Source organism: Cystoisospora suis, assembly GCF_002600585.1.
Source record: "Cystoisospora suis strain Wien I chromosome Unknown contig_1016, whole genome shotgun sequence".
Classification (NCBI taxonomy): domain Eukaryota; phylum Apicomplexa; class Conoidasida; order Eucoccidiorida; family Sarcocystidae; genus Cystoisospora; species Cystoisospora suis.
In genome coordinates this window covers 929-23,890 of record NW_027153817.1, presented here as the reverse complement: position 1 = coordinate 23,890, position 22,962 = coordinate 929, and the positions used below count along the sequence as shown (strand labels likewise).

The 22,962-nt window shown below is 43.4% G+C and overlaps 3 protein-coding genes across 3 annotated transcripts; all 3 read left to right on the top strand.

Moving 5' to 3' along the window:
- The first annotated feature begins 414 nt into the window (after window positions 1-414).
- On the top strand, window positions 415-16,498 carry CSUI_002388 (uncharacterized protein). The gene is made up of 7 exons (XM_068062590.1): window positions 415-4,647; window positions 5,361-5,511; window positions 6,245-11,872; window positions 13,053-13,114; window positions 13,867-13,965; window positions 14,701-14,858; window positions 15,716-16,498. Exons 1-7 carry the CDS (start codon window positions 1,369-1,371, stop codon window positions 15,759-15,761), a joined length of 9,423 nt encoding a protein of 3,140 aa, XP_067925430.1. The 5' UTR covers window positions 415-1,368; the 3' UTR covers window positions 15,762-16,498.
- Window positions 16,499-19,716: 3,218 nt separating this feature from the next.
- CSUI_002387 (uncharacterized protein) lies at window positions 19,717-21,845 on the top strand. Its single transcript, XM_068062589.1, has one exon. The coding sequence runs from the start codon at window positions 19,806-19,808 to the stop codon at window positions 19,974-19,976; it is 171 nt and encodes a 56-aa protein (XP_067925429.1). The 5' UTR covers window positions 19,717-19,805; the 3' UTR covers window positions 19,977-21,845.
- Window positions 21,846-21,941: 96 nt separating this feature from the next.
- On the top strand, window positions 21,942-22,741 carry CSUI_002386 (wd g-beta repeat-containing protein; the record flags this gene model as incomplete). Its single annotated transcript, XM_068062588.1, has 1 exon — window positions 21,942-22,741. A coding segment is annotated over exon 1 (105 nt), but the record flags the coding sequence as incomplete, so codon positions are not given.
- Window positions 22,742-22,962: the final 221 nt, after the last annotated feature.

Genomic DNA, 22,962 nt, shown 5'->3' with positions numbered 1-22,962 from the left:
CGAAGTTGACTGGGTCATACTGGCACAGCATTCTTCATGATCTGGGAAATGCTGTCCCGCTCAGGACCCCGGGCAGCATTCAGGCTGTCGTGGAAGGCGTACAGCCATCTGGAAAGATGCTCAGTAAGCAGCACCAGAATTCATAGCTAACCACACAACAACCGTTTAAACCATAGAAACGAAAGAGGAGAAAAGAAAAGACCCAAGAAGGTAGTTTGAAATCTACGGCTGGGCCAGCCGAAGCAAGTGCGATGTGCGCACCACGCGCTGCTTCTCTTCTGACCGGACTGGGCGTGTGTGTGTGTCTGCGTGAATTTCCCTCTCCCTTTTCCCTCCCTATCTTATTGTCCTTTTTCTGCATGCTGTCGTTTTCCTGCTATTTTTCCACGGTCTAGATCATCGCATGGAGGGTACGTTTCTCACTCCTACCCGTGTTTCTATCACCGAATGAGATCCTGTCTAGCCACATATCACGACACCTCCCTCCTGTCCCTCTTTGAAAGGGATGCTGTCACGGCTCTCAATGACTTAGAAGCTCCCCGGCATCTTCTCCCGTTCCATGTAGAAGCCGTTTTTTTTTTTTCCGCATGATTATTCCGAAGGAAACTCTCAAATCCACTTCGTTCACGAAATAGGGGAATCTTTGTCTTTCCAACTAAGGTGTCGGGTCACTCGAATGCTTCATTCATCTCCTTGGCGGGTGCTGGAATCGTCCTTGCGATTCTCTCCCCGTTTCTTTTCTCAACTCCGCCGCTCCATCCCGTCATTCCGTGTGTTTCTTTCTCGCGTCTCGAGAAAAAAAGTACCCGATTCCACATCTCTTCTGCTTCGTTCGCTCTTTTCCATCCATTTGTGGTTTTTTTTCCGTCTGTGATTGGAATCCGGCGTCTCTTCTCTCCAAGAATCTTTCTTTTCCCGAACACTTCTCTACCTGTGACCCCCATCTCCTCGGTTCTTAAGTGTCTTTTCTCTTTTCCGTCGTTTCGTTTGTTCGCAGGCGTTGCCTCTGTCGCTGGTTTTGGCGTTCCCGTTCTCCCGAGGAAAAGAGCTTAGGCGGCATCATGAATGAACGGAAGGCGTCTTGTTACGAGATTTTCTTTCTCTCCTCTTTCCCCGAGTGTCTTCCTAGATCCTAGACGGATGTATTTTCGATAGTAGTGTTGTTTCCATCTCTCAGGATGATGAGAGCGTGTATCGTCCTTCGTCCGCGTCTGTCTAGACTTTCTGTGCCGAATCTCCCCTCTCCCAGCTTCATGCTGCCGTCTGTGTGAAGGAGATCTACATGTAGAAGTCGTTGAGGTACCATCCTCTCCATGCATTCTTCCCTCTAGGGAAGAAACGGGGAGGGGTACTAGTTCAATCGGATGTATGTGGCGTCTACCCGCGGTCACGATCATGTCGATACCCTCCACCTATGAACGTCTCCCTCTCTCTGGGGGGGGACGTTCTTCTGGAACTAAAAGCGTCATCAATCCAAGTGGATTTGTTTATCATTCTTCCGATACTTCTCCACGATCTCTTCTACAAAGAGGGAGAGGGGACATCCGGCTTTCTCCGCAGCCAAATTCCAGCAGAAACGACCGGAGTTCTTCTTCTGCTTCTATGTCTCCATCTCACCGTGCTTCTTCGTCTTCCTCCTCCTCTTCTTCTAGTAGCACTAGTGTCCCTTTTTCCTATTCGTCTAATTACCCCTGTCACGCCCCTGCCAGTGGAGTCTTGTCTTTTCGATCGGGCGCCTCCTCTTCATCTGGGGAGTCTCTTGCTTCTTCGCGTAATCATCAGCCTACAGGAGTAGGCAGAGTCATACCCGGGAATATAGGCGGATCAAGTTCTTTAGTGGTGTCAGGTGAAGGGAGAAGGGGGGAAGGGATGTATGGAGTCCATCAGAGCGGCATGTCATCTGAAGTTACATCTCCACTTACTTCGTCATCTAGCACTAAGGCTGTTCAGAAGGATTCTCATTTTCCTTCTGAATCTGTTTTCTTGTCTCCTCAGAAACACTCTTCACCTGCTCTTCAGTTTCCTTATGCAGTGTCTCCGGATACACTTCATCGATCAAGTATAAGCGAAGTTGTGCCAGTGATCATAGCAAGTCCTCTAAGACGAAAAAAGACTCGCCAGGTTACAACTTCTGCACTATCTTCTGCTGTTGGAGAAGATCGGACAGCTCCTCGTTTTTCTCCGCGCCTGTTTACTTCCTCTTCGTCATCTCAGGTGTATCTACACCCCAATGATAAGGCCCAGACTGAAGATTCTGGGAATCTTGTCTTGTCAGCAGGCGATGGTGGTGGAAGTACGTATGTCTCTCCTCACTGGGGGACTGTCTCTTCTTTCAGACCTCTATCCGCGAATGCTCAAGACAGGAGAGGGGGGGGAGGTCAGCAACAAGAAGACGACCGTCGGGGTGTTTTGGCCGGAGATTCTCAACTGTCTGATGAGAGAGGGCGAATGCATTCAGCGGCCCCCTCTTCATCCACTCATGCGGATCTTATGTCTTCTTCCATCCAGACTCTCAACTTGCTTCAGGGACGCGGAAGAGAAGAAGAAAGGTCGAGAAGAACAACAACAAACGCAGGTGATATAGGAGGAGGAGGAAGACTCCACAGCCCGTCATCTGTACGTTATATCTCTCCATCGTCATCGCCTAATAAGCAGACTTCAAGTAGTAGTAGTAGCAGTAGCTCAAATCCCTGGCAAGTCTCCTCTTTTCCTCGTCTATTTCCTCGTTCTGTTACTACAGAAACTCCTTCATCATCGTCTTCTTCTTCTATGGCTATGCCTTCTTCACTTCCGAATTCCCTTACTGCACCTTCGTCAAGCGCTGTTCAAGATCGACAGTCCATACAGTCCTTTTCTTCAAGTGGGCAGCATGCTGCGTATGATCATCTTCCTACCAAGCAAGGCCATACCTCAATCTCTCATAACGTACCCCTCCAGTCATCTTCTCGGCATCATTCCCCGCCGCTTTCAAGCTCTGTATATCAGCGCTCATCTGTTAAAACACCTCGTTCACCATCCCATCCTTCGTCTTCTGAGTCTTCTTGTCTTCCTCCTTCTTACTCTCTCGAAACTTTTCCTCCTCCACAGGCAGGATTCTCTCCTGGTCTGACCACGTCAGTCCCTTCTCACAACCATCCGGCGGCCCATCTTCTTTCTTTTTCCTCTAATCGTCTCCTTTCTTCTTCATCTACTTCTCCTTCTTCTCATACCCATAGAAATCCATCTCCTATGAATGTCTCTCAAGAACATCATGTTTCCGCTTCTCACCCAGAAGTTCTATCCTCATCATCCTCCTCATCTTCCATTCCGATAAACTCCTCCTCTTTCCCCAATCCTTCCCGACGACAACAGCAAGGACCGTCTTTACCTCCCTCTCCTCTCCTTTCTCCCCCTTCTTCTTCGAGGGGTGTCTTTGTGCCTTCTTCGTCATCGGGAGTTGCTGCTGGGCGTCGTGATAAAGAGACTGACGTTTTGGTTCTATCTCCGCGCCTTAGTGATTCAAAGAGTTCGGCGTCTTCTGCAGCAATTACAAGTCTCGTTGTCGATGAGAAACGACGCTCTGAGTTCACAGAAATCGCGCCAAATCAATGGAAGTGGCAGTTACGTCTAGGGCCAAAAGGATGGAGAGCTTTTAGTCGGCAAATGTCTCTAACATCTCACTTCGCTGTGACAAGTGACCAAGTTGCTCGCTTATTACTTCAAGGCAAGTTCCCTCCTAGAATGAATTCTTTGAAAGAGGAGGCGAACTCTTCTATGACGACCTCTCCTGACGTGTCGCTCATGAAGTCTCCCTCGAGGAGACGGCATGGCGAGACAGAAGCCGAGACAGACCAAGTTCATAGAAGAGATGGCAAGGGAGGCCGAGAGGAAAAAGAAGGAGAAGTTGTGGAGAGGAGAGAGAGAGAAATAAGAGGTGATGATGGAAGAGAAAGAAGAGGAAGATCTAGAGAAGGAGAACTAAGTCGATATGACGGAGAGACGACGGGGGGAAGAGAGCAATCGAGAAAGGACGACAGGGGTGAACAAGGAGAGAAAGGAGGAGGTCGAAAGAGAGAAGAAGATCGGTTAGGAGAAAGCGGTTTAAAAGGAGGAGCATCGATACAGGATGAAGAACATCACCCTAATGATGATGAGGATGATGAATTAGACAGAATGATCGAAGAAATTTCATCGTCTTCTTCTTCGGAGGAGGAAGAGGAGGAGGAAGAAGAGCAACAACACACGTCATCTCCTCATTCATCTCCTCTTTCTCATCGGAGATTGAGAGAGGGTGATCTATCACCTAGGGATTCCCCTGAGAAGTACCTCGATGCTCTTCTGGAGTCCTCCTCTTCTGACGAAGAAGAAGAGCATCTTGATAGCGCTGCTTCGAAAGACAAGCAAGACGATGAGTCCCCCATGGAGAATGAAGAGAAGAGAAGGGAAGATCAAAGAGAAGAGAAAGACAAGATCAAGTCTTCTTCTCTGCAGGATGGTGATGGCAATGCTTCGGAGAATCTCTCTTCAACAGTCGACTTACCTGCTGCTCCGTCCTCTACGAGAGATTCGGATAAACACATCGAGTGTACAGCAGATACTTCTCTAGACAGCATAGAAGTATCAACAAGAAGACTTGAAGACACATCCAATCTACCATATGTTCATGTGGTAAGTGACTCTCCACCCTCTTCATCTGGTCTTAGATAACGAGCCACACAGATAGATAGATAGATTACAAACACTTCAGTCTTTCCGCTCTGTCTACCGGGTCGATCTGTATATCTCTTTCTCTTTCTCTTGCCTATCTCGTCCGTGTGTATCTCTGTTCAACTCTATACGTGAACTGAAGATGAGCTCTCCGTCGGATGCTCTAGCTTCATCAGTGTATGTGACCTTCGAGTGTATGGTAGGGGTGGGAACGTCTCAGGTGTCTCCGTTGGAAGTTTCTCACCCCTCGTCTCTCTGGATTGAAGTAAGAGAGACGTCTGAAGCTTCCGTAGAGAGGGAGAGAAGGAGCTAAACAACTAGAGACGGCTTAGGAAAAGGCTCTTCTTTGTTTGATCGAGAGGAACAGTTGTAGCTGGGATTGGGGGAGGTGAAGAAGGAGCTTTTGTGCTATGCGAATTTCCGAGGAAGAGAAGGTGAGAGATGTATTTCTTTCTTCACATTTCAGAGGAGAAGATGTCTATGACCTGTTTCACATGTCTCTATGAGCCCAGATGGAGATTACCATTCTATTTCTGAATGAATAAATGAATGAATGGACGACTTTCGCTTCTTTCTCCTCCTCTTCTCGTCGTATTTCTCCTCTTCCTCTTCTCATTTCCTGTCATTTCTTTTCCTCTTCTTGGCTATGTGAAAAAAATCTTTTTCTTCAACAGACGATGGCGCCGCAGCTAGGAAGACCAGCTGAACCTCCGCTTCGAGATGTGCATGCTCGCACTCCTATCACCTTAGGTGCTCTTCATAAAACTCGCAGCCGTCCTTCTGTACAATTACGTCTTGATCGAGATCTTAAACGAAGCAAAAGCGGTAAGTATGATAGATGATCAAGATGATGAGGGGATGTGCAAGGGAGAGGGATACGTATAAAAGATAGATATACATATATATATATATATACATATGTATGTAAACAGAGACAGGTAGATAACATTCCTGTATGTAGAAATATCTGTCTCTCTCTATGTATACATGTGCTTATCTGTATCTGGGGAACGTATAGATGGTTCTATCTATCTATCTATCTATATATAAATGTATATGTCTATCTATGTGCGGGTAGAGAGATCGGTGAACAAGAGAGGTGTGTGTATAGATACACATGTGTCTCTGTATCTATACGGCCGGGGGTGCTGATTGATGAAAGGTGTAGATGGAGTTGTCTGTCTTCTTCCTTTCGTGTTCTTTTATCTATGCATATATCTACGTAGGATTCAGTAGAAGATATTTTGAGGTGTATGTACAAACAGAATCAAGAAGAGCGTCAGTTGACGATGATGGAGGTGTTTCAGATCCCCCATTCATATAAGTGTAGACAACATGCATCTATCTCTCCTGTGCTCCCTTTTCTTTTCTGGAGAAACCGCCACATCGGGGGGCTACAAGGCGACTTCTGCTATTCCGACGATCCTACTCATACACCAACACATACAGTATTTCCCCTCCGTTGAAAGTCTTTCTCTCTCTCTATCTCTCTTCCTTCTACTTTGGACAATTTTCTGTCTTTCCTTCCTTTTTCTTTCTCTTCTTTTCTTTCTTTCAGCTCCAGTTATTTGTGATTCTCAGCCCATCTCGTCTGTCGATGATGATCGTCGTTATCTTCCTACCTCATCTTCTCTTTCTTCTTCACCGTCTTCTTCTTCCTCCTCTCCAATAAAGAAACATGAGGGAGAGAAGATTCTTCTCCCTGGAGCTCATTCCACGGTCGATCTTTCTCATGCATCCCCTTCGCCATCGTTTTATGAATCCTCTAACAACGAGAGAAGAATCCTTTCTTCTTCTTCATCTCCTCTTCGCACAAGACCGTTGTCTACTTCTCAGCTTTTGAACTCCCCAACTACACATTCTCTTCAGCGGCATTTCTTTATCAATGAAATCTCATCCCCCCTTACTTCTTCTCTCTCTCCATCGCAACGAAATACAACCGATTCTCATTCTCTCATGCAGAGAACAAGAGAAGAAGACGTCCCCATAACACAACAAGAATCTTCTTCTTCCGCATCTTCTTCACATGGCGTGGGGAATAGGAAGGAGAGTAAAGGACAGGAGGAAGATGGAAGCTTGCTTTTCTCTTCGACTTCGAAGCAAAAAAGGGGGGGTGAAGAAAGTCTTTCTTCTTCTTATGAACGGACAATCCTGCATGCCTCTGCTTCTTCTTCTTCGGTTCTTCGGTCTCGGCGATCTTTGGTGCCTCATGGAAATGCGAATAAAGTGTCAGGAATGGGACTGAGAGGAGAGAAAGAGGAAGAGAATCTAGGTCCATTTCATCGGCTGCCTTTATTAGTAGCAGGGGTCGGTGATAGAAGATCAAGCGAAGATGACCCTAGACCAAGAGGGGAAGAGAAAGAGGAAAAGGAGGAGAGAGGCGAAGAGGGAAGAAGAATAGAAGAAGAAGAAGGAGACAGACATAGTGATGGTCATGATGAAGAGAGAAAGAGAGAGAAGGTGTTGCTAAGTCATTCTGACCATCGTCAGCTCACTCATGATAATAATGTAGAAAAGTATCGATGGTCTAGATCTCGACCTATGGCTAACAGTCCTACCGTTGCTTCTCGACATCGTTCTGTCTCCGATTCTTTTCTTTTCTCTCCTTCATCTGTCATTTCTTCTTCCTCGGCTCGTCAAATTGTTGGCGAACTTGTCGCTGCGGCAACAGCTAGCCGTGGATGGAGGCGAAGAGAGTTAGCTAGCCATAACAAGCGACTCATGTCTACTTTTGCGGGGGTCATTTCATCAGCTTCTCCAAGGAATCATCACTCGAATGTGTCTGGTTCTTCTCCTTTCTCATCCTCTTTCTGTCCTACGTGTTCACCTCGGCGAGGTCATCTTCGCGATGCTAGGAGAGATGATAAAGAAGAGGAAGACGGACCTGAAAGAGTTTCTCAATCTTTAACGGCGAGTCCATCTTCTTTCTCTTTTAGTTCTGCAGATACAAGAGGAAGAGGTACAGAAGGAAAGATGGAGACGGCGGGTCGTCTAGATCTTGAGAAAGCAAATTCTCGAGAAAGAAGGAGTGAAGCGGATTCTATGCTACGGAAGGGAGGCAGACAACGTAGAGAAGAGACGAAAAGCTCGGAGAAGATACACACTACTACGATCTCACGTCAATCTCTTACATCGACGTCTTCTATTGGAGAAGAAGAGGAGCTTGTCAGCAAGGATAGAGAAGAGGCAAGAAGAAAGAGAAGGGGAAAAGGAAGAGATGAAAGAGATCTTGAAGGAGACGAAAGAGGAAGAACAGATGAAGATTTGTCTTCCGTGTCGCCTGAGCCTGATTCTTCCACAAGAGGCAAAGATGCTTCTAGACCGTCAAGAAGACACACAGCAAGCGAAGAGAGAAGGGCAGAAGATCATTATCAAGAGGATCCTCCTGATGGGAATGAGAAGAGAAGGGATAAAAGAGATTCTTCAATCTCCTCTCGTCATTCTTATTCTACCTTTCCTTCTGTCCCATTCAGAGAAGTGCATGCGGAAGAAGACGTGAGGGTTATGCGAGGTAGCAGGAGACCTTCACACCAAGACAGAGAGGAAATGAGAAGAAGAGGTGAAGATAGAGGAAGAGAAAGTAGAGAAAGCAGCAGAAGAAGTTCTGTTGACATAACGAAAAGGAAAGAGAGCCAAGGGGGCAGAGAGAGGAGTTCTTCCCGTAGATCATCCTTCATCGACAAGCAAGAAGGGGAGACAGTCGACGAGACCAAGAGAAGAAAGAAGGCATCAGAAGAAAACATGAGAAAGAAGGATGAGAACCGTACACTTCGTGAAGAAGGAGAGGAGGGAAATCGTGATGATGAATCTCGTTTTACTTACTCTCAACATTCTCCGGAAGAGAACCAACTTCATCGTCTCACTTCAGGTGTACATACACCTCACATGACCAAACAAACTGTCCCGCAGGGACTTGTATCACAAGACGACGCTCACGTTGATTCTTATCTCCATGTTAACAATAATGAAGTTTTTTTCTCTTCTCCTTTTTCTTCATCACCTTCTCAGAGAATAGAGAGAGAAGAGAAGTCCCAAGAGAGAAGACACATCGTAGGAGAACATGAGGAAGTAGAGATTCTTCAGCAAACCACGACGAGTCTTGAAGAAAGAGTCGTTGGACGGGAAGATCATGGTGTACGTACACTTCATCCACCTGCCGATGAGGTCTCAACAGCTGAAGAGAGAGGAGATAGAGTAGATTCTCAAGACCCTATCAATGATAGAAGAAGACTCTCTTCTGAGAAGCGACCATTCCCAGGGAGAGAAGAAGAAGAAGAAGAGAGTGAGAGAGAAGAATCACTTGATCGCTGGAACGGAAGTAATATATCTGATGCATCTTCTTTAGATGAATACTTAACAAGAAAAGACAGTCTTCTCTTATCTCCCCCCCAGAAACTTCCATCATCGAAGAAGAAAGACTCTCATTCTTTCAAGAGAACACATCATCTCGACGGGGATCTCTCATCCTCCAAAGACGGTCTGTCTCATCATGACAACCTTCGTCTCAAGTCTTCCTTAACAAGCATTCTTTCTATACAACGTGAAGTAGAGTCGTCGTCGTTACAGCAGATTCCTCTTTCTTCTTCTCCTGATAAGGAAGGTAAAGAGGTCGCTTATCAAGGTGAAGCGGATGACCATGATAGACTCGAGAAGAATAGAGAGAAGAAAGCAAAAGAAATGGAGAAGAGGACACATGAAAACATCGAAGAGGAAACTCCAAGCCACACGGGGGCTCCGGATGAGGAGAAGAATAAGATTTCTTCCTCTTTGGATTATGCGAGGGGGATGGATGGAAACCAAGAAAGCGGAGAGAAAGAGAAAAGAAGTTCAGTCGGAGATTCTTCTTCTTCCTCCTCTTCGTTAGGTGATGATAAGAATAAGAAGAATGAAGATGACAATGTTACTTCAAGAAACGATGTGCTTGTCGCAGATGCATGCAACGATTTCTCTTACCAGGATGATCAGGATTTCCATGACACAGGCGAATTCTTCGATAGCTCTTTCGGAGGTGTAAATGAAGGAGATAGGAAAGAAGATGAAGAGAAAGATCCACAGGGAGGAGGAGGAGAAGAGGACGAAGAGATACAAAAGAAGAACCTGAGAGAGGGAGATAGAAGTGATGGAAATGAAGAATCGAAAGACAGAGAGAAGAGAAGAACTCCTGAAGAAGATTCAGAACACCGACAAGATGAAAATACTGATAAGGAAAGTCATTCAGATCAAATGAATGAAACAGCTTCTTCTTCTTCTTCTCACCCTTTACCTTCTTCCTTCCTTCCTCTCCCTTCTACACATCCCCCGATATCCACTACGACACCATCTTCATCTCCTCTCTCTTCATCTTCTCTTCTCTTACCTCTCCCTTCTTCTTTTTCTTCTGCTCCTCCTGCTCTACCTCCACCTGCATGCTCTACTCCGACACGTCCTTTATCGCCTCATTCTTCTTCTTCTTCTTCTCGGATGAACGTCCATCAAGCTCATGAAGAAACTTCAGTCCGATCTCCGTATATCGTCAGCTCTGTTCAGAGAGGTATCCAGACTTCTCCCCCTTCATCTCCTGACTACTCTCATGCATCATCGGCCCTTGTGTCGAAGAGCACGAAAGAAGAGAGAAGAAAGAAGAATGAGATGTTGCCCCTCCTAGCACACGGAAAAGGCAGTAGTGCTAGTGCTAGTAGTAGAAGGCCGACAGCTACTGTGCGACTTCCTGTCATAACTCTCGGTTCAAGGCTTGTCGAGGAACGTCTTGTGACGAATCAGGATGAAGATGAAGAAGAAGAAGACTATAGAGACAAGGACAGATCGAGTAGACATCGTCAAGGATCCTCTTCCTCTTCTTCTTCTTTCATAGGTGATCGAGAAGAAGGAGAAGAAGCTCATGTCGATGGATTCCCGCTTGAACGAATCCATGAAGAGGCTGAAGAAGATGAAGAGAATCCTAGTAAAGAGGAACTACAGCAACAACCTAATAGAAGATACCCTCGGCGTAAGAGACTTCCACCTTTGAAGTCATGGCTAGGGGAATGTCCAAAGTACGGCTACTCGCCAGTAGATGGGACCTGGGGCTTGGTCGGTGTACAGAGATGTGTAAATCAGAATGCTTTACGAACCGTTGCATGCGACGTCACTGTGGATGGAGTCTTAAGTCTTTTCATAGCGGGAAAGAAGCAGCAGAAGAAACGTCAGCAATTACTAAGGAACGGCAAGTTACTTGAACTGGCCGTCGATGAAAGAGATAAGTTAAAACAACATTATTTGAATCTACAGTCTCCTCGGAAAGCTCTCTCACACGTCAATAGTAGTAGTAGGAGGAGGAGTGAGAGAAACAAAGAGGAAGATGACGCTGATAAGTATGAGAGAGAAGAAGAAGAAGAACAGGAAGAGGGAGGTGGAAGGAAGAGAAGAAGTGGTGGGAAGAAAAAGAATGAAGAGCTTTCTTCTTCTTCTTCTCGGGGAAAGAAACTCTTAGCGTTAAGAGATCAGGACGGAGGAGAAGAAGAAGAACCTAAGGCGGACACGGAAGGAAGAAGAGCAAGAAGTTCAAGTCATAAGAGGAGTCATGAGAGTAGTGGCAGTGGAAGTAGGAGACGTGAGAAAGGAAAGAGAGGAGAAGAAGCAAAGGGAAGAAAAGAGAAAGAGAGAGAGAAGAAGAGAAGAAGGGGGGAGAAGAAAGGGGAAGAAGAAGGAGAAGATAAGGATCATGCCGATGACGACAAGAGGAACAACTCCAAGAAACAGAAAGTTAGAGAAGGCGAAGTTAAACCGAGAGAGGAAGAGGAAGAAATGAAGAAGGAGATGAAAAAGAGTAGAAGCAGAAGAATTGTAACAGAAGATAGTGAGAAAGAGACATCTGACAAAGAAGATCAAGAAAGCTCGAATGAAAAGAAACGGGGCCAAGAAAGTCTTCATGATTCCCCTCTCTTTCACGCGGAAGAAGAAGACGACAGCCGAAGGAGCTCTCACGATGCCCGTCTCCCATCTGCCCTATCTGAAGGTGTCGAGGGGAGTGTAGAAGAAAGTAAAGAGAAGAAGAAAGGAGAGGAAGAAGGCTTAGGGGATGAACGACGAGAAGAAGAACAAGAAAGGGAAGAAGAGGGAGTTAGGCAGAAGAGTTTAAAAGAACAAGATCTCACAAGTATCACATATGAAGATGAAAAGGATGGGACAAAAAGAATCTTCAGATACAGTACGTCCATACATACATATGCATATCTATCTATCTATCTTGATTATATCTATCTATCTACATAATCTATATACAAATAGAGATAGAAAGATAGAGAGAGAGAGATGTGAAGTAGCTAATCCTTCGTCTTCTTTTTCATCAGACGCATACGCTTGAAACCTAGTAGCATGCAGGCATAATATCCTAGTTGGTCCGTCTCTCTCTCACTTTCATTCTCCTCTCTCTTTCTCTTCGCAAGATATCTCGAAGCCGCAGAGTTCTCCATGCAAGCTCTCCTTACCTCTCTCTCTTTCTCTCTCTAAGCGTTTTCTTTTCCTATGTTTCACATGATGAGAAGTTGTCGTATGCCTCTCCTTCCGTCACCTCACTTCTTGGCAATAGGAGTGCTCGGTTCTTCTCTCTATTCTCACAAGTTGTTTCTCTCAGTCATCATCTGTCTTGATAGCATTGAAGACTTCTCTTTTCGATTCTTGTCTCTTGTCTTCTTGTCTTTCCTTTGCTATGATCTCTTCTCTTCTTTTTCCCCTCTTTACTTCATGTGCTTTCACACATAGAGACGTCAGAAGAGAAACGACATAGACACCTACGTCTCTCTTCACTAAACTTCTTCTCTCCTTAGCCATCTCAGCACACAGGGACAGGAAGAAAAACAAATAGTCTCACCCCGCGATGATACCTAGCTAGCCAGCGAGCTAGCCACGAACCAGCTAGGTAGCTAGATAGACAGATGAGTGTCAATTGATGGTGAGAGGTCTGCACATGAGATCCCTACTATATCGTCTACGGATCGATGACCTCGGTCTAGATAGATAGATAGGCAGATACACAAGCAGGTAGACTATGCTATAAGGCAGTGTAAAGTGAGAAGATGAATGGTAATATCATAATAATACTAGATAGATAGGAATCAGGGGGGGATATTCATCATGATAAGAAGAGATTTCTTCTTCATTCAATCTTTCTTCACGGCAACCCTGGTCTATCGCCTTGTTGTTTATCCCCATCTATCGACCCTGTTTCTCTTCTTCTTTTGTGTTCTAATGTCTTTCTCTTCTCCGTTGAGCTGTCCTCTCTTTCTTTCTTTTGTTTTTCCTTCGTTCTTCTCTTACCTCTCTTTCTTTCTTTCTTTCTCTCTCTTTTCATCTTTTTCTTGTGTGTCCTTGGTGTCTTCAACAAATAGAGGCGATAACTCTACCGCAAGAGTGGTTCTGGATGTACGCCAATTCCCAAGGTACTCTACAGGTAAGAAAAAGTAAAGAAAAGAAAAAGACCAACAGGAGGAAGGACAACACATCTACACTTTCCCTATTATCATATTGATCGAGTAGATGCATACAGGTATATATATGTATATATGTATATGTATGTATGTTTGTATAGACAGTGTTCGAAATGAGGGATGGTGATGCTCGGCCATGCGGCGTAGCTTGATATCTATACATATGCATATATGTATCTATCTATGTAGATGTGTGTCGTGTTGTACCTAGCTACAGGAGCTCTTCTCTTTCTTTTTGTTTTTCTTCTTCATTTCTCTCCCGAATCAAACTACTCATATCAGATTAGTCAGGTGTGGCTTCAAGAAGCTATAATGCTGCTGTCTGTGTTGTCTAGATCTCTCTGTCTATACTCATACCTCAATCGACCTCTCACTCTCAAAATCTCTCTCTGTATATATCCCCCCGTTACCCTTCCTCTATATGTGTATAGAGAGATTTCTGTGTTTCGCTCTCTCCCTGTCTCTCCTCTTCTTTGTCTTTACATCTAAGTCCATGTATATATATATATATATAGATGTATATGTTGATATGCTGCTTGCAATAATATGACTGCAGATATGTAGCGTTTAATTTCCCCCTGTATCGATGGTTTGAGTTTGTGGTGTTTGTCTCTCTTTGAATCCGCTGAGGTTTATGTCACTCGCTGAATGCTTTTCTTTCTTTCCTTTTTTTTTTCTTTCTTTTGTTTTCTTTCTTTCTTTCTTTGTTGTATAGACGGCTCTAGTGAGTAGATGTGAAGGAAGTCATTCCGTACTTTTACGCATCGCCTATGGAGAGAAAAAACCTCTTGTCGACAGCGGGCCTTACGTGCATGTAAGAAATGATCAAGCCATCCATCACTTTTCGCTTTCTTTCTTCCCTCATTTTCTTTCTTTTTCCTTCAAAGGGGTTATAAATGTGGCGTTTAAATGAGCTCATTCGTCAATCAATCATTTTATCTCATCTGCGTCCAAATAGCTAGAGATGTTCCTCTCATTAACCACTTCTCAGGCTCACATTTATCTTTTTCTACCTATCTGTGTATCTATCTTCAATCGATCTATCATTCTGTTTAATAGACTTAATGATTGAGTGTACGTGGACTAGTTGAGTAAAGATATCTAAGAAAGAGAGAGGGAGAGTGTGTGAGGAGTTACTTGCAAGGATCGAAGAAGATTTGCCAGTCACTCACTTTGCATACACCGAGTGTATGTCAAAGATTAAGATAGGTCATTCGATCTCCGTCTTCATGCTTCTTGATCTTCTCTTCTTATCTGACCTTCCTCCGTTCCCTATTAGTCTCATGATGCATATCACTTCTTCCTTAACTGACTCCTTCCTACTATCTCCTTGAGCTGAGAGAGATGGTCTCCATCTCCTCCTCCTCATAGATAGATAGATAGATAGATGGATTGGAGATCGATGAAAAACGAAGCGTAGTAGGAAGTAGAGGAAGAAGGAGTGTTTCTTTTTTTTCTCTCTTTTGTGTTCTTTGGAGGAATTTCTTTTTCTGTGAGTCGTTTCATTTTCTGCTTGTTTGTGTCTTGCGTTTCTTGCCAAAATGCGCAGTATGGCGTAGTTACATCTGGAAAGAGTCTAGTAGTGAAGAAGATACGAAAGAAAGATGAGAAAGGAGAAGAGGAAGAGGAGGAAGGTTGTCTGGATGAAGGCGGCATGTTCTTTATACCTCATCACACCAAATGGAGTTTGACAAACCAGGATGATCAGTAAGGCTTTCCTTCTTCTCTCCCTCTCTCTGTTCTATGAGCTCTCCTCTTTGGCTTCTTCTTTCTTCTCATCGCTTTCTTCTTATTGGAGTAAAATGAAGAAAAAGAAGAAGAAGAAGAGGGGCAAGAAAGTGCACTTGAAAACAAAGATAGGAGGGGTGGTTCAGGGAGGCGGATGGTATTTGTCTCTTCTTTCTTTTTTATAGATGGAGAACTAGATTACTTAGTATCTCTTAGGTAGATCTTCTCTTGCTTTCTTCATCTTCTTCCTCATTCATAGACATCTCTTCTCTCACTGCTCTCTCTGTCTCCCCTACACATATCCTGACTAAGTATGTCTTCTTCTGCTTCTTCAATACCTATCTATAGACATCTATATCTCTGTATCTATACATCTAGTTGAGGTACAGGCCTATCTACTTTTAGTCTTCGTCGGTGTATCTATATAGACAAGCGAACAAGAAAAGACGACGACGACGTTGCTATGTGATCTCTGTATGTAGACATATACACATAAGGAGAGAGAGAGAGAGATGCATTCCTATGAAGAAAGCACAGCAGTAGTAGCTTTTCTTTTCTTGTCTCTCATTCAAGGGCAAAGTCGGTTTAGCAGTCTTCTCCCGACCGTCATCTTCTCTCTCTCTCTCTTTTTTCTTCATTAGCCTCTCCAGTGCAGTCACATTTCATACTTACAAAAACAAGGAGCTTCTCGATGATCGAGACGCGCATGCGTGCATGCATGCAGTAACTCATATATTCAATCAAGGTGTTGTCTATCTCTTTCACTTCTTCTTTGAGGATGAATGTGGACTACTACGATGTTTTTTGTGTTCTTTTTCTTCATGATCTTTCCGCAGAGATAAGAAGGCTGTCGAAGTGTATCTCACGTTCTGGAGTATCTAAAACGAAACAAGACAGAAGAGATTCTAGAACGTAAAGAATGAGAGGAGCGACAGTAATGATCATGATGAGGATGATGACAAGAGTCAAGTGGATCACGCAGAAGAAGAATCTCTTCTTGTTCTTCTCCTTCTCTCTCTATCTTCTTCTCTCTTCTAGCTTTCCGTTTGAAGCTCCCGTCACGGGTCTTTACCGGAGAGAGGGAGAGACTGGGGGAGTTGATCTATCGCTTTCTTCTCAAGTGTTTTAGGTCTTCAAGAGGAAAAGTAGTGGAAGTTAATCTCTTCTCTCCTCCATCATTTCTTGTCTTCCTTTCTTTCTTCTCTTATCAATGCTTTTTCATTCTGAGAGGAAATCTTCCTCCTATGTTTCTCTTCCTCCTTTCGTCTTTCTGCCGATCAGTCAAGCTTATGCATCTTAAATGATAGATCTCTTGTAGATTTGGTCTAGCGATTCTTCTTCGATCATCGCAAGGATCTCTTGTCGTCTATGCCTTCCTCGTCGTCCTCGTCCTGTCTTTCTCTGTGTCTCTCTTCAGTCTATCTGTCTATCTTTACCTGTTTGTCTACTATCTTCATAGAGATAGAGAGATAGATAGACTCATGAGATAAATAAGTAAATAGGGATTCTCCCTCCTCCTTGGGATGTATGAATGTTTTTTTGATCTTTCATATGTACATCCTTCGTAGTCTCCTCTCACTTCTTGTCTCTCTTAAACATGAAAAGCACTCGACTCGTCGTGTATATATATATATATATATGTATCTATGTATACGTATATCTTCATATACATATATGTATATATTCATGTCTTTTAGGTATTCAGGGTGGATGGTCTACGACATCTCTATGTAGAAGAGAACAGATTTACATTTCTTTTCAATTGAAGTGAAAGAAAAAGAAGATCCATTCTAAGAATGAGATTTCTCCGTCTATCTCTCTTGACGTGAAGTAGTGTAGTAGCATCGACACACAGAAGTATAGAGGGAGGAAAGCTATCGATTCTTCGAGGGGGATTCTCGCAGTTAACCTAAAAAGCAAGAAAGAAAGATAGTCTGCCTAGGTAGGCAGATAATTCAAAGATAGATAGGTAGATAGATAGCTCTATCGTCAGAAGGGGGAGATAGAAAGACGGGTGCATGGGTCATGTTCGTGTAGATCAAGGAAGAGCGAACGTTAAGAGAGAGGCTGTGTATGTGGAGATGTATATCTGACCAAGAAGGAGAGGGAGTGAAGATTCAAGGAGAGACCCTCGGTCGAGTTGTTTCTCCTCTCAAAGAAAAGATCTTCACCCTACCTTTGGTAGCTTAAACCGGAGAAGATGAAGGATAGGCTGCAGCTTTAATCGATTCATATCGAATCTACTCATACACACATTCATATACCCATATACGCACATTATACATGCCTATGGAGGACGGGCTTGTAGCGCACGGAGAGCATAGATGCATCTTGCCTGTGGGGATCTTTACATCTCCAGCGTACACATAAATTATCTTTCTTTCTGAGGGTATGCAAATATCCCTCCCTTGCACTCTATTTGTATATCAACACAGCTGAGAAGAAGAGGAGTGAAGTGAAGAAAGAAGCTCTCATCTGTCTGTAAACAAGAGTCTACCTAAGTAGCTATCTATCTCTTACTCATGATTAATAGGCCAATGACGACCAACCCTTGATTCATCAGAGAAAGAAGAATGAAATTTTATACGGGAGTGTGTTGAAAAGAGTCTTCTCCCTGACGTTTCTGGTCCATCTGAGAAAGTCAAAATTCACTCAGCATAACAGCAGAAGGTCACAAAGAAGAGGAGAGACGCGTTGCTTCTCAAGAAGAATGCAATCTATCTATCTCGATCCTTCTCTACAGTTCAAGAGGGATAAATGCATTTCTTCTCTCCTGGGTTGCGTGTGGCTTCTTCTTTTCTGAGGGAGAAGGTACTAAAGCAAAGGAAGAGGAGATCGGTTTACATGCAAGGAGATATGTATGAATACGCATGTATGTACGAGTATGCAGGTGTATATGAATATGTATGGGTGAATATTTAGATGTATGTAGGAATAGGTATGTATGTATATATATGTATGTATGTGCGCAGTATTGCGTTAGGTCACACTCATGCTTCTTGCTTGTTGAAGGGAGACCAAGCGAATTATATGGAGGTGTCTACACAGGACGAAATACGCTCCTTTCACGACTTGCTTTCGCATGTAGACGCGACAGGAAGGATTAAGGGTTCTTAACAAAGCAAAAATGTCTATAAGAGGAAGAAGAATTCATCCATTCAAATGAAGAAGAAAGAAAAGAACAGAAACTTACCAGTAATGTACAGAGAAAAGAGACCGATCATCACGGGTGCTCTACCAGTTTCCTCCTACATTCTCTTCCCAGAATAAACACATACAATCCGAAGCACTCAGTCTATACCTATTAATCTACCTATCTATTTACCTTTAGCCTGTCTCTCGACCCTTAACCTATCTACCTACTTTCAATCTATCTACCAATTATCTACCTATCTATTTTCAATCTATCTCTATCTATCTTTATTCTATCTGTCTATATCTATCTTTAATCTACATCTCTTCAATCTATCTGTCTTTAATCTATCCATCTTCGATACAGCTATATTTGATCTACCTGTCTATATCTATTTATCTATCAATCTATCCACCTATCATCTATCCATCTATCTTTGATCTATTTATCTCTAATCTATCTATCTGTCCAGCTATCTGAATAGATTTCTGTCATCTGTATGCTAAGGCCGGCATGAAGAGACAGCAGTAACGACTGGGCGAGAAAACGTCGGAGTAGAAAGCGAGTATTCAAGAAGAGGAGAACCTTCGATAAGGAAGGAGCGTCTCTGGAGATGAAGAGATCGCGAGATGCCTAGTCTCACACGTTCAATTGCCCGGACAGACAGAACATTCGATCTTCGAGGGAAAGTGAGAAGACAGACAGACAGCCGACAAATCAGTCAACCTGGGCTTCTTTGCTTCATCAGATCTCCTGACATTTCTGCGACTGCTTCTTTCAACGAACCGATCTACTCAGGCCTCTGCATGTTTCCTAAGAGTGAAAAGAGGTCTGAGTATAGAAGAGAGAGAAACAACGTTCTCTCTCTCTTCGGAGGTGGCGTCGGTTTGTGGTACTGATAACGAAAGAGGGGCCCACTCCTAGACAACAGTAATCCGACAGCGACTAGCTAGCACGAGGGCTACGAAGAAAGAGAGGGGGGAACAGAGACACGAAAGAAAGAGAATGAGAGAAAGAAAGATACATAGCAACAGTATGGTAAAGCCTCTTTTTCAAACTGAGAATCGAAGCTGTTCATGAAGCACCAGGAAAGGAAAGGGTAAGGTAGAGAGAGAGAGAATAGCCTGGCAAAGATCCACGATTGGCTTCACTGCCTCCCGGGCGTCGTCACAGAGATCTCATCTGTTTATGTGGATATCTAGCTATGCCCGTTAGTAGGTACGATGATGATGAGACAGACGCACACCAGCTGTACATACACCTAAGCCCCCCTTGCTTCTCTTTCATTTTTATTTGAGTTTCCTTTTGATGTGATATATATGATACGTGATATGATCAGTACACCCAATCGCCTTCGTTTTTCATGTTGATCGCTTTCCATGGATTAAAAGCCTTACAGACTTCTGATGCGTTTGTGAAACCTTCTTTCATCTCCTCTTTTCTTTTCTCTGAAATCTCATCCTTCTGTCTTTTCTCTTCATGGATGTTTTTCTCTGCTTCTTTTCTACACAACATACCTCGTGAAGTGCTGTCGGTAACCGCAGACCCTCCTCTTCTCCAAACCCCCTCCCTCCTCCCTTGTCGATTCGAGTGAGCTCTTCTCTCTCTTTCTCGCGTCATCTCGGCTAGCTAGCTAGACGTGCATGTCTACTGCTTTCTACTGCTGCTGCCCGCTTTCTCGGACACCCTGCGAAACAGAAGTGAAGCTTCTTTAATAGACCTTCCCCGCAATCAACAACAGAACGCGACCACCTGTATGGAGCAGAGAGGCTCTAAAGTGGATCGAATGTTTCATGAAGATAGAGAGAAAGAGGAAAGAAGATCTTTGTAGAAGAAGAAAAACAAGCGGCGCAGTTCACCTCGGCGATTCCCACTTCTTCAAGCCCCCCAAACAATTTCTTTGTCAACCCATCCTTCTTTTCTTTCGATCACCTCCGCTTTCTTTTCTCCTACCTGCTATCTAGCTATCATTCATTATGGCAGAATCCTCTTCATCTTTCGTCTTTCTTTATCATCTTCCTAGTAATTTTCTCTCGTTCTTTGACCTTTCTTCTCTTTAGACACGTCAGTCACCCTCTTTCCCTTCTCCACACCATCTTTCTTCCTTTCTTCTTCCTCGTGTCTCTTCTCTCCCTCTTTCTCATTCATTCTCTCCCGCAAGCGTCAGTTCTTTCTGTGCTGCGATTTTTCTTATGAAAAGTTTCGCTGGCTGTTTCTTTCCTCTTTCTCTCAAGTCTCCCTACTTCTTAAGAAAGAAGGAAAGAAGCCCCTCAATTCTCTTCACTTTCGTTAAGCGTTAGCTCGTTCTATTAAGAAGAAGAAGACGAGCTATCTTTCTCCATTTTTTTTGCCATTTTGTTCTCATTCTTCGCATCTAGCGTTGTCTTCAACTCATTATCTCAAACTAACTTTCCTCCCTTCTGTTCAGCTTGCTCAGTCAAATGATATGTTTTCTCCTTTTTTTTCTCGGCAGCTTTTTCTTCTCTCTTTCTATCGTCCAAACTCTGCAGGCATAAGAGTTGTCTTCGAAGACCTCTTAGATAAAGATAGTTGCAGGTGATTCTTCATCTCCTCTTTTCTTTCACGTCAGTGACGTTCATCGTCCACTCAAGAAAGAAAAAAGATCTGTCTTCTCTTCTTTTTCTTCTTCCTTGCATGGATGTCTATAGAGAGACAGATGAACATCCCTCATTCTCTGGATATTTGAATCTCAAAGAACGCATAAAAGCTGGACTTCTTCTTTTCTTCTCACAGTTCCCAGGTTTTTCTTTCCTCCATGAATTCTTCTTGTTGTCACCTTAAACGACATTTGCTATCCAATCTTTCGACCTGAGGAGTTTTGATTGAGCTGGATCAAGCTTCTCCTTTATCGACTCTCTCTCTGATCCACTCATCATTTCCCCAAGGAACGAATGCAGTTCGGCTCACACTTTCTTCTCCCCTGAGTATCCATCGTTAATATATCTATCTATCTTTAATCTATCTATCTATCTATAGGTGTTTTCGTCATCGTATGTCCCATATACATCGCTGTATGTCTATATCTGCTTATCAGCAGGGAATCGCTTGAGATTTGTGTATGAGGCGCGGCTAGGGTGGAATTTGTTTCTCTTCTCTTTCCTTCTCTTCTTTCTTGGAGGAGATGTATATAGATATGCAGAGAGAGACAGATCCATGGATCGGCTTATGTTTATCTTGTTAGATGAGCTCATAACTCATCATAAATAAAGGAAAGTTTAGATGAAAGAAAGGAGATTCCCTGATGTGCCTATTCAAAGGAAAGAAAAAAATTCATCTACTTCTCTAAAGATTGTTTCGATCGAATAAAGACGGACATCTCAGAGATCGAGAAAAGCGTTGCAAAAGAAAGACAGCAAATGGAAAGGTCTTAAAGAAGATGTGGAGTGAAGATGAGAGAAACAACGGAAGAAGTGCATGCGCTTATCAATGAAATAGATAGAACAACAGAATAGGGAAATGAACGGGCGAGAGAAAGAAGGAAAATACCATTAAGAGGATGGAGATATCTAGATTGAGGAAGATACAAGAAGAATAAGAAGTGTAGGATGAATAAAAAAGATAGATGAAGATTGACGACACAAGCAGACATCCCTCTTATGAGTGAAGAGGATTTTTGCTCCATCATTCTCTCTCACACTCTCTCCATTCATTCTTTCCTTTTTTCTTTCTTTCTCTTTTCTCCAGACCTTTAGTAGAAGAGACATTTTTAAAGACACAGGTAGACCTCCTCCAACGTCTTCTTCCTCTCTAGCCACTACACGATTTTGTACAATTGCTTCACATTGTCTCTTTCTCCCTTCCTCTTTCTTCTCTCGTCTCTTCTTCTTCTTCGCCGGCGTCATCTTCTTCTTCTTTCGGTTAAACGTGATATGTAGAAGAGAAGAAGAACTTCTTCTTCTTTTTCATCGTAGTCTTTTCTCTCCCTTTTTTATTTGACAAAGTAACGAACACTCCGAAGCTAAGAGTGTAGAGGGAAAGATAAGATAAGAAGGATGAAGATCAGGCTGACGGGCAGTGCGGGCTCTTCTAAAATAGGAATTGTATGATAGAATTCTTTCTTGTAGAATAGCAATGAGGAAAGGAGAGTAGCCCAATTGATGTCTCCACAATGAAGAGAGAAGAGACAGATACATTCATGTATCTTTTATCTATCTACCTTTAGTCTGTCTATCTTTCGTCGATCGATCTATCTACCTATCTACATTGCCTGTAGTATGTGTATTTGTCTTTCTGATTAACTCGAGCTCTTCTCTTTGTTTCCTTGTCTTTGAACGATCTGGGAATCTCTTTTTTTCTTCTTTCAGTAGAAGGGTTTCTCTTTTCATCCAGACCCATACCCACATGAGAAAGAAGATGTGTACATACATTGCAATGTAGACACACAGAGACGGGATGGTCATGATGAGAATTCGAGAAAGAAGACAACTCTCTTCTTTTCTCTCTTCTTCTTTTTCTCCGTTTTCCTCTTCTTGAAGAGGGGTGTGACTATCTTATTAAGATCAAAGACAGGTCAGGTTCTTTCTTCGTCTTTTCACCTTCCTTTTTTCTTCTCCTTCTTCTTTCTCATCTTGTCTTCGGTTCTCTTCTCTTCAATCCAACAAGATGTGTCGCTTGACGTGTGTCATCACAAGCGGGCAGCCGCTGCTCCTTGCGGATATTTTGACGAGGCCTCGTATGGGGATCATTCATCAGTCCTTCAACTGCAAGGTAACTCTTTCTAACTTATTTTTCTCCTCCTACTCCTCCTCCTCCTTCTCAAGAATCGACCTTGCCCCTAGCCAAGATCTTGACAGTTATTCTAGAGGCTCAGGGGGTGTATGAAGCAGCATATATATACACATGTATGCAAATATGAGGATGTCTATATGCGTATGTGTATTCATGTAGGAATGTCTATGATCATGCTTGTATGTATGAAGATGCATGCAT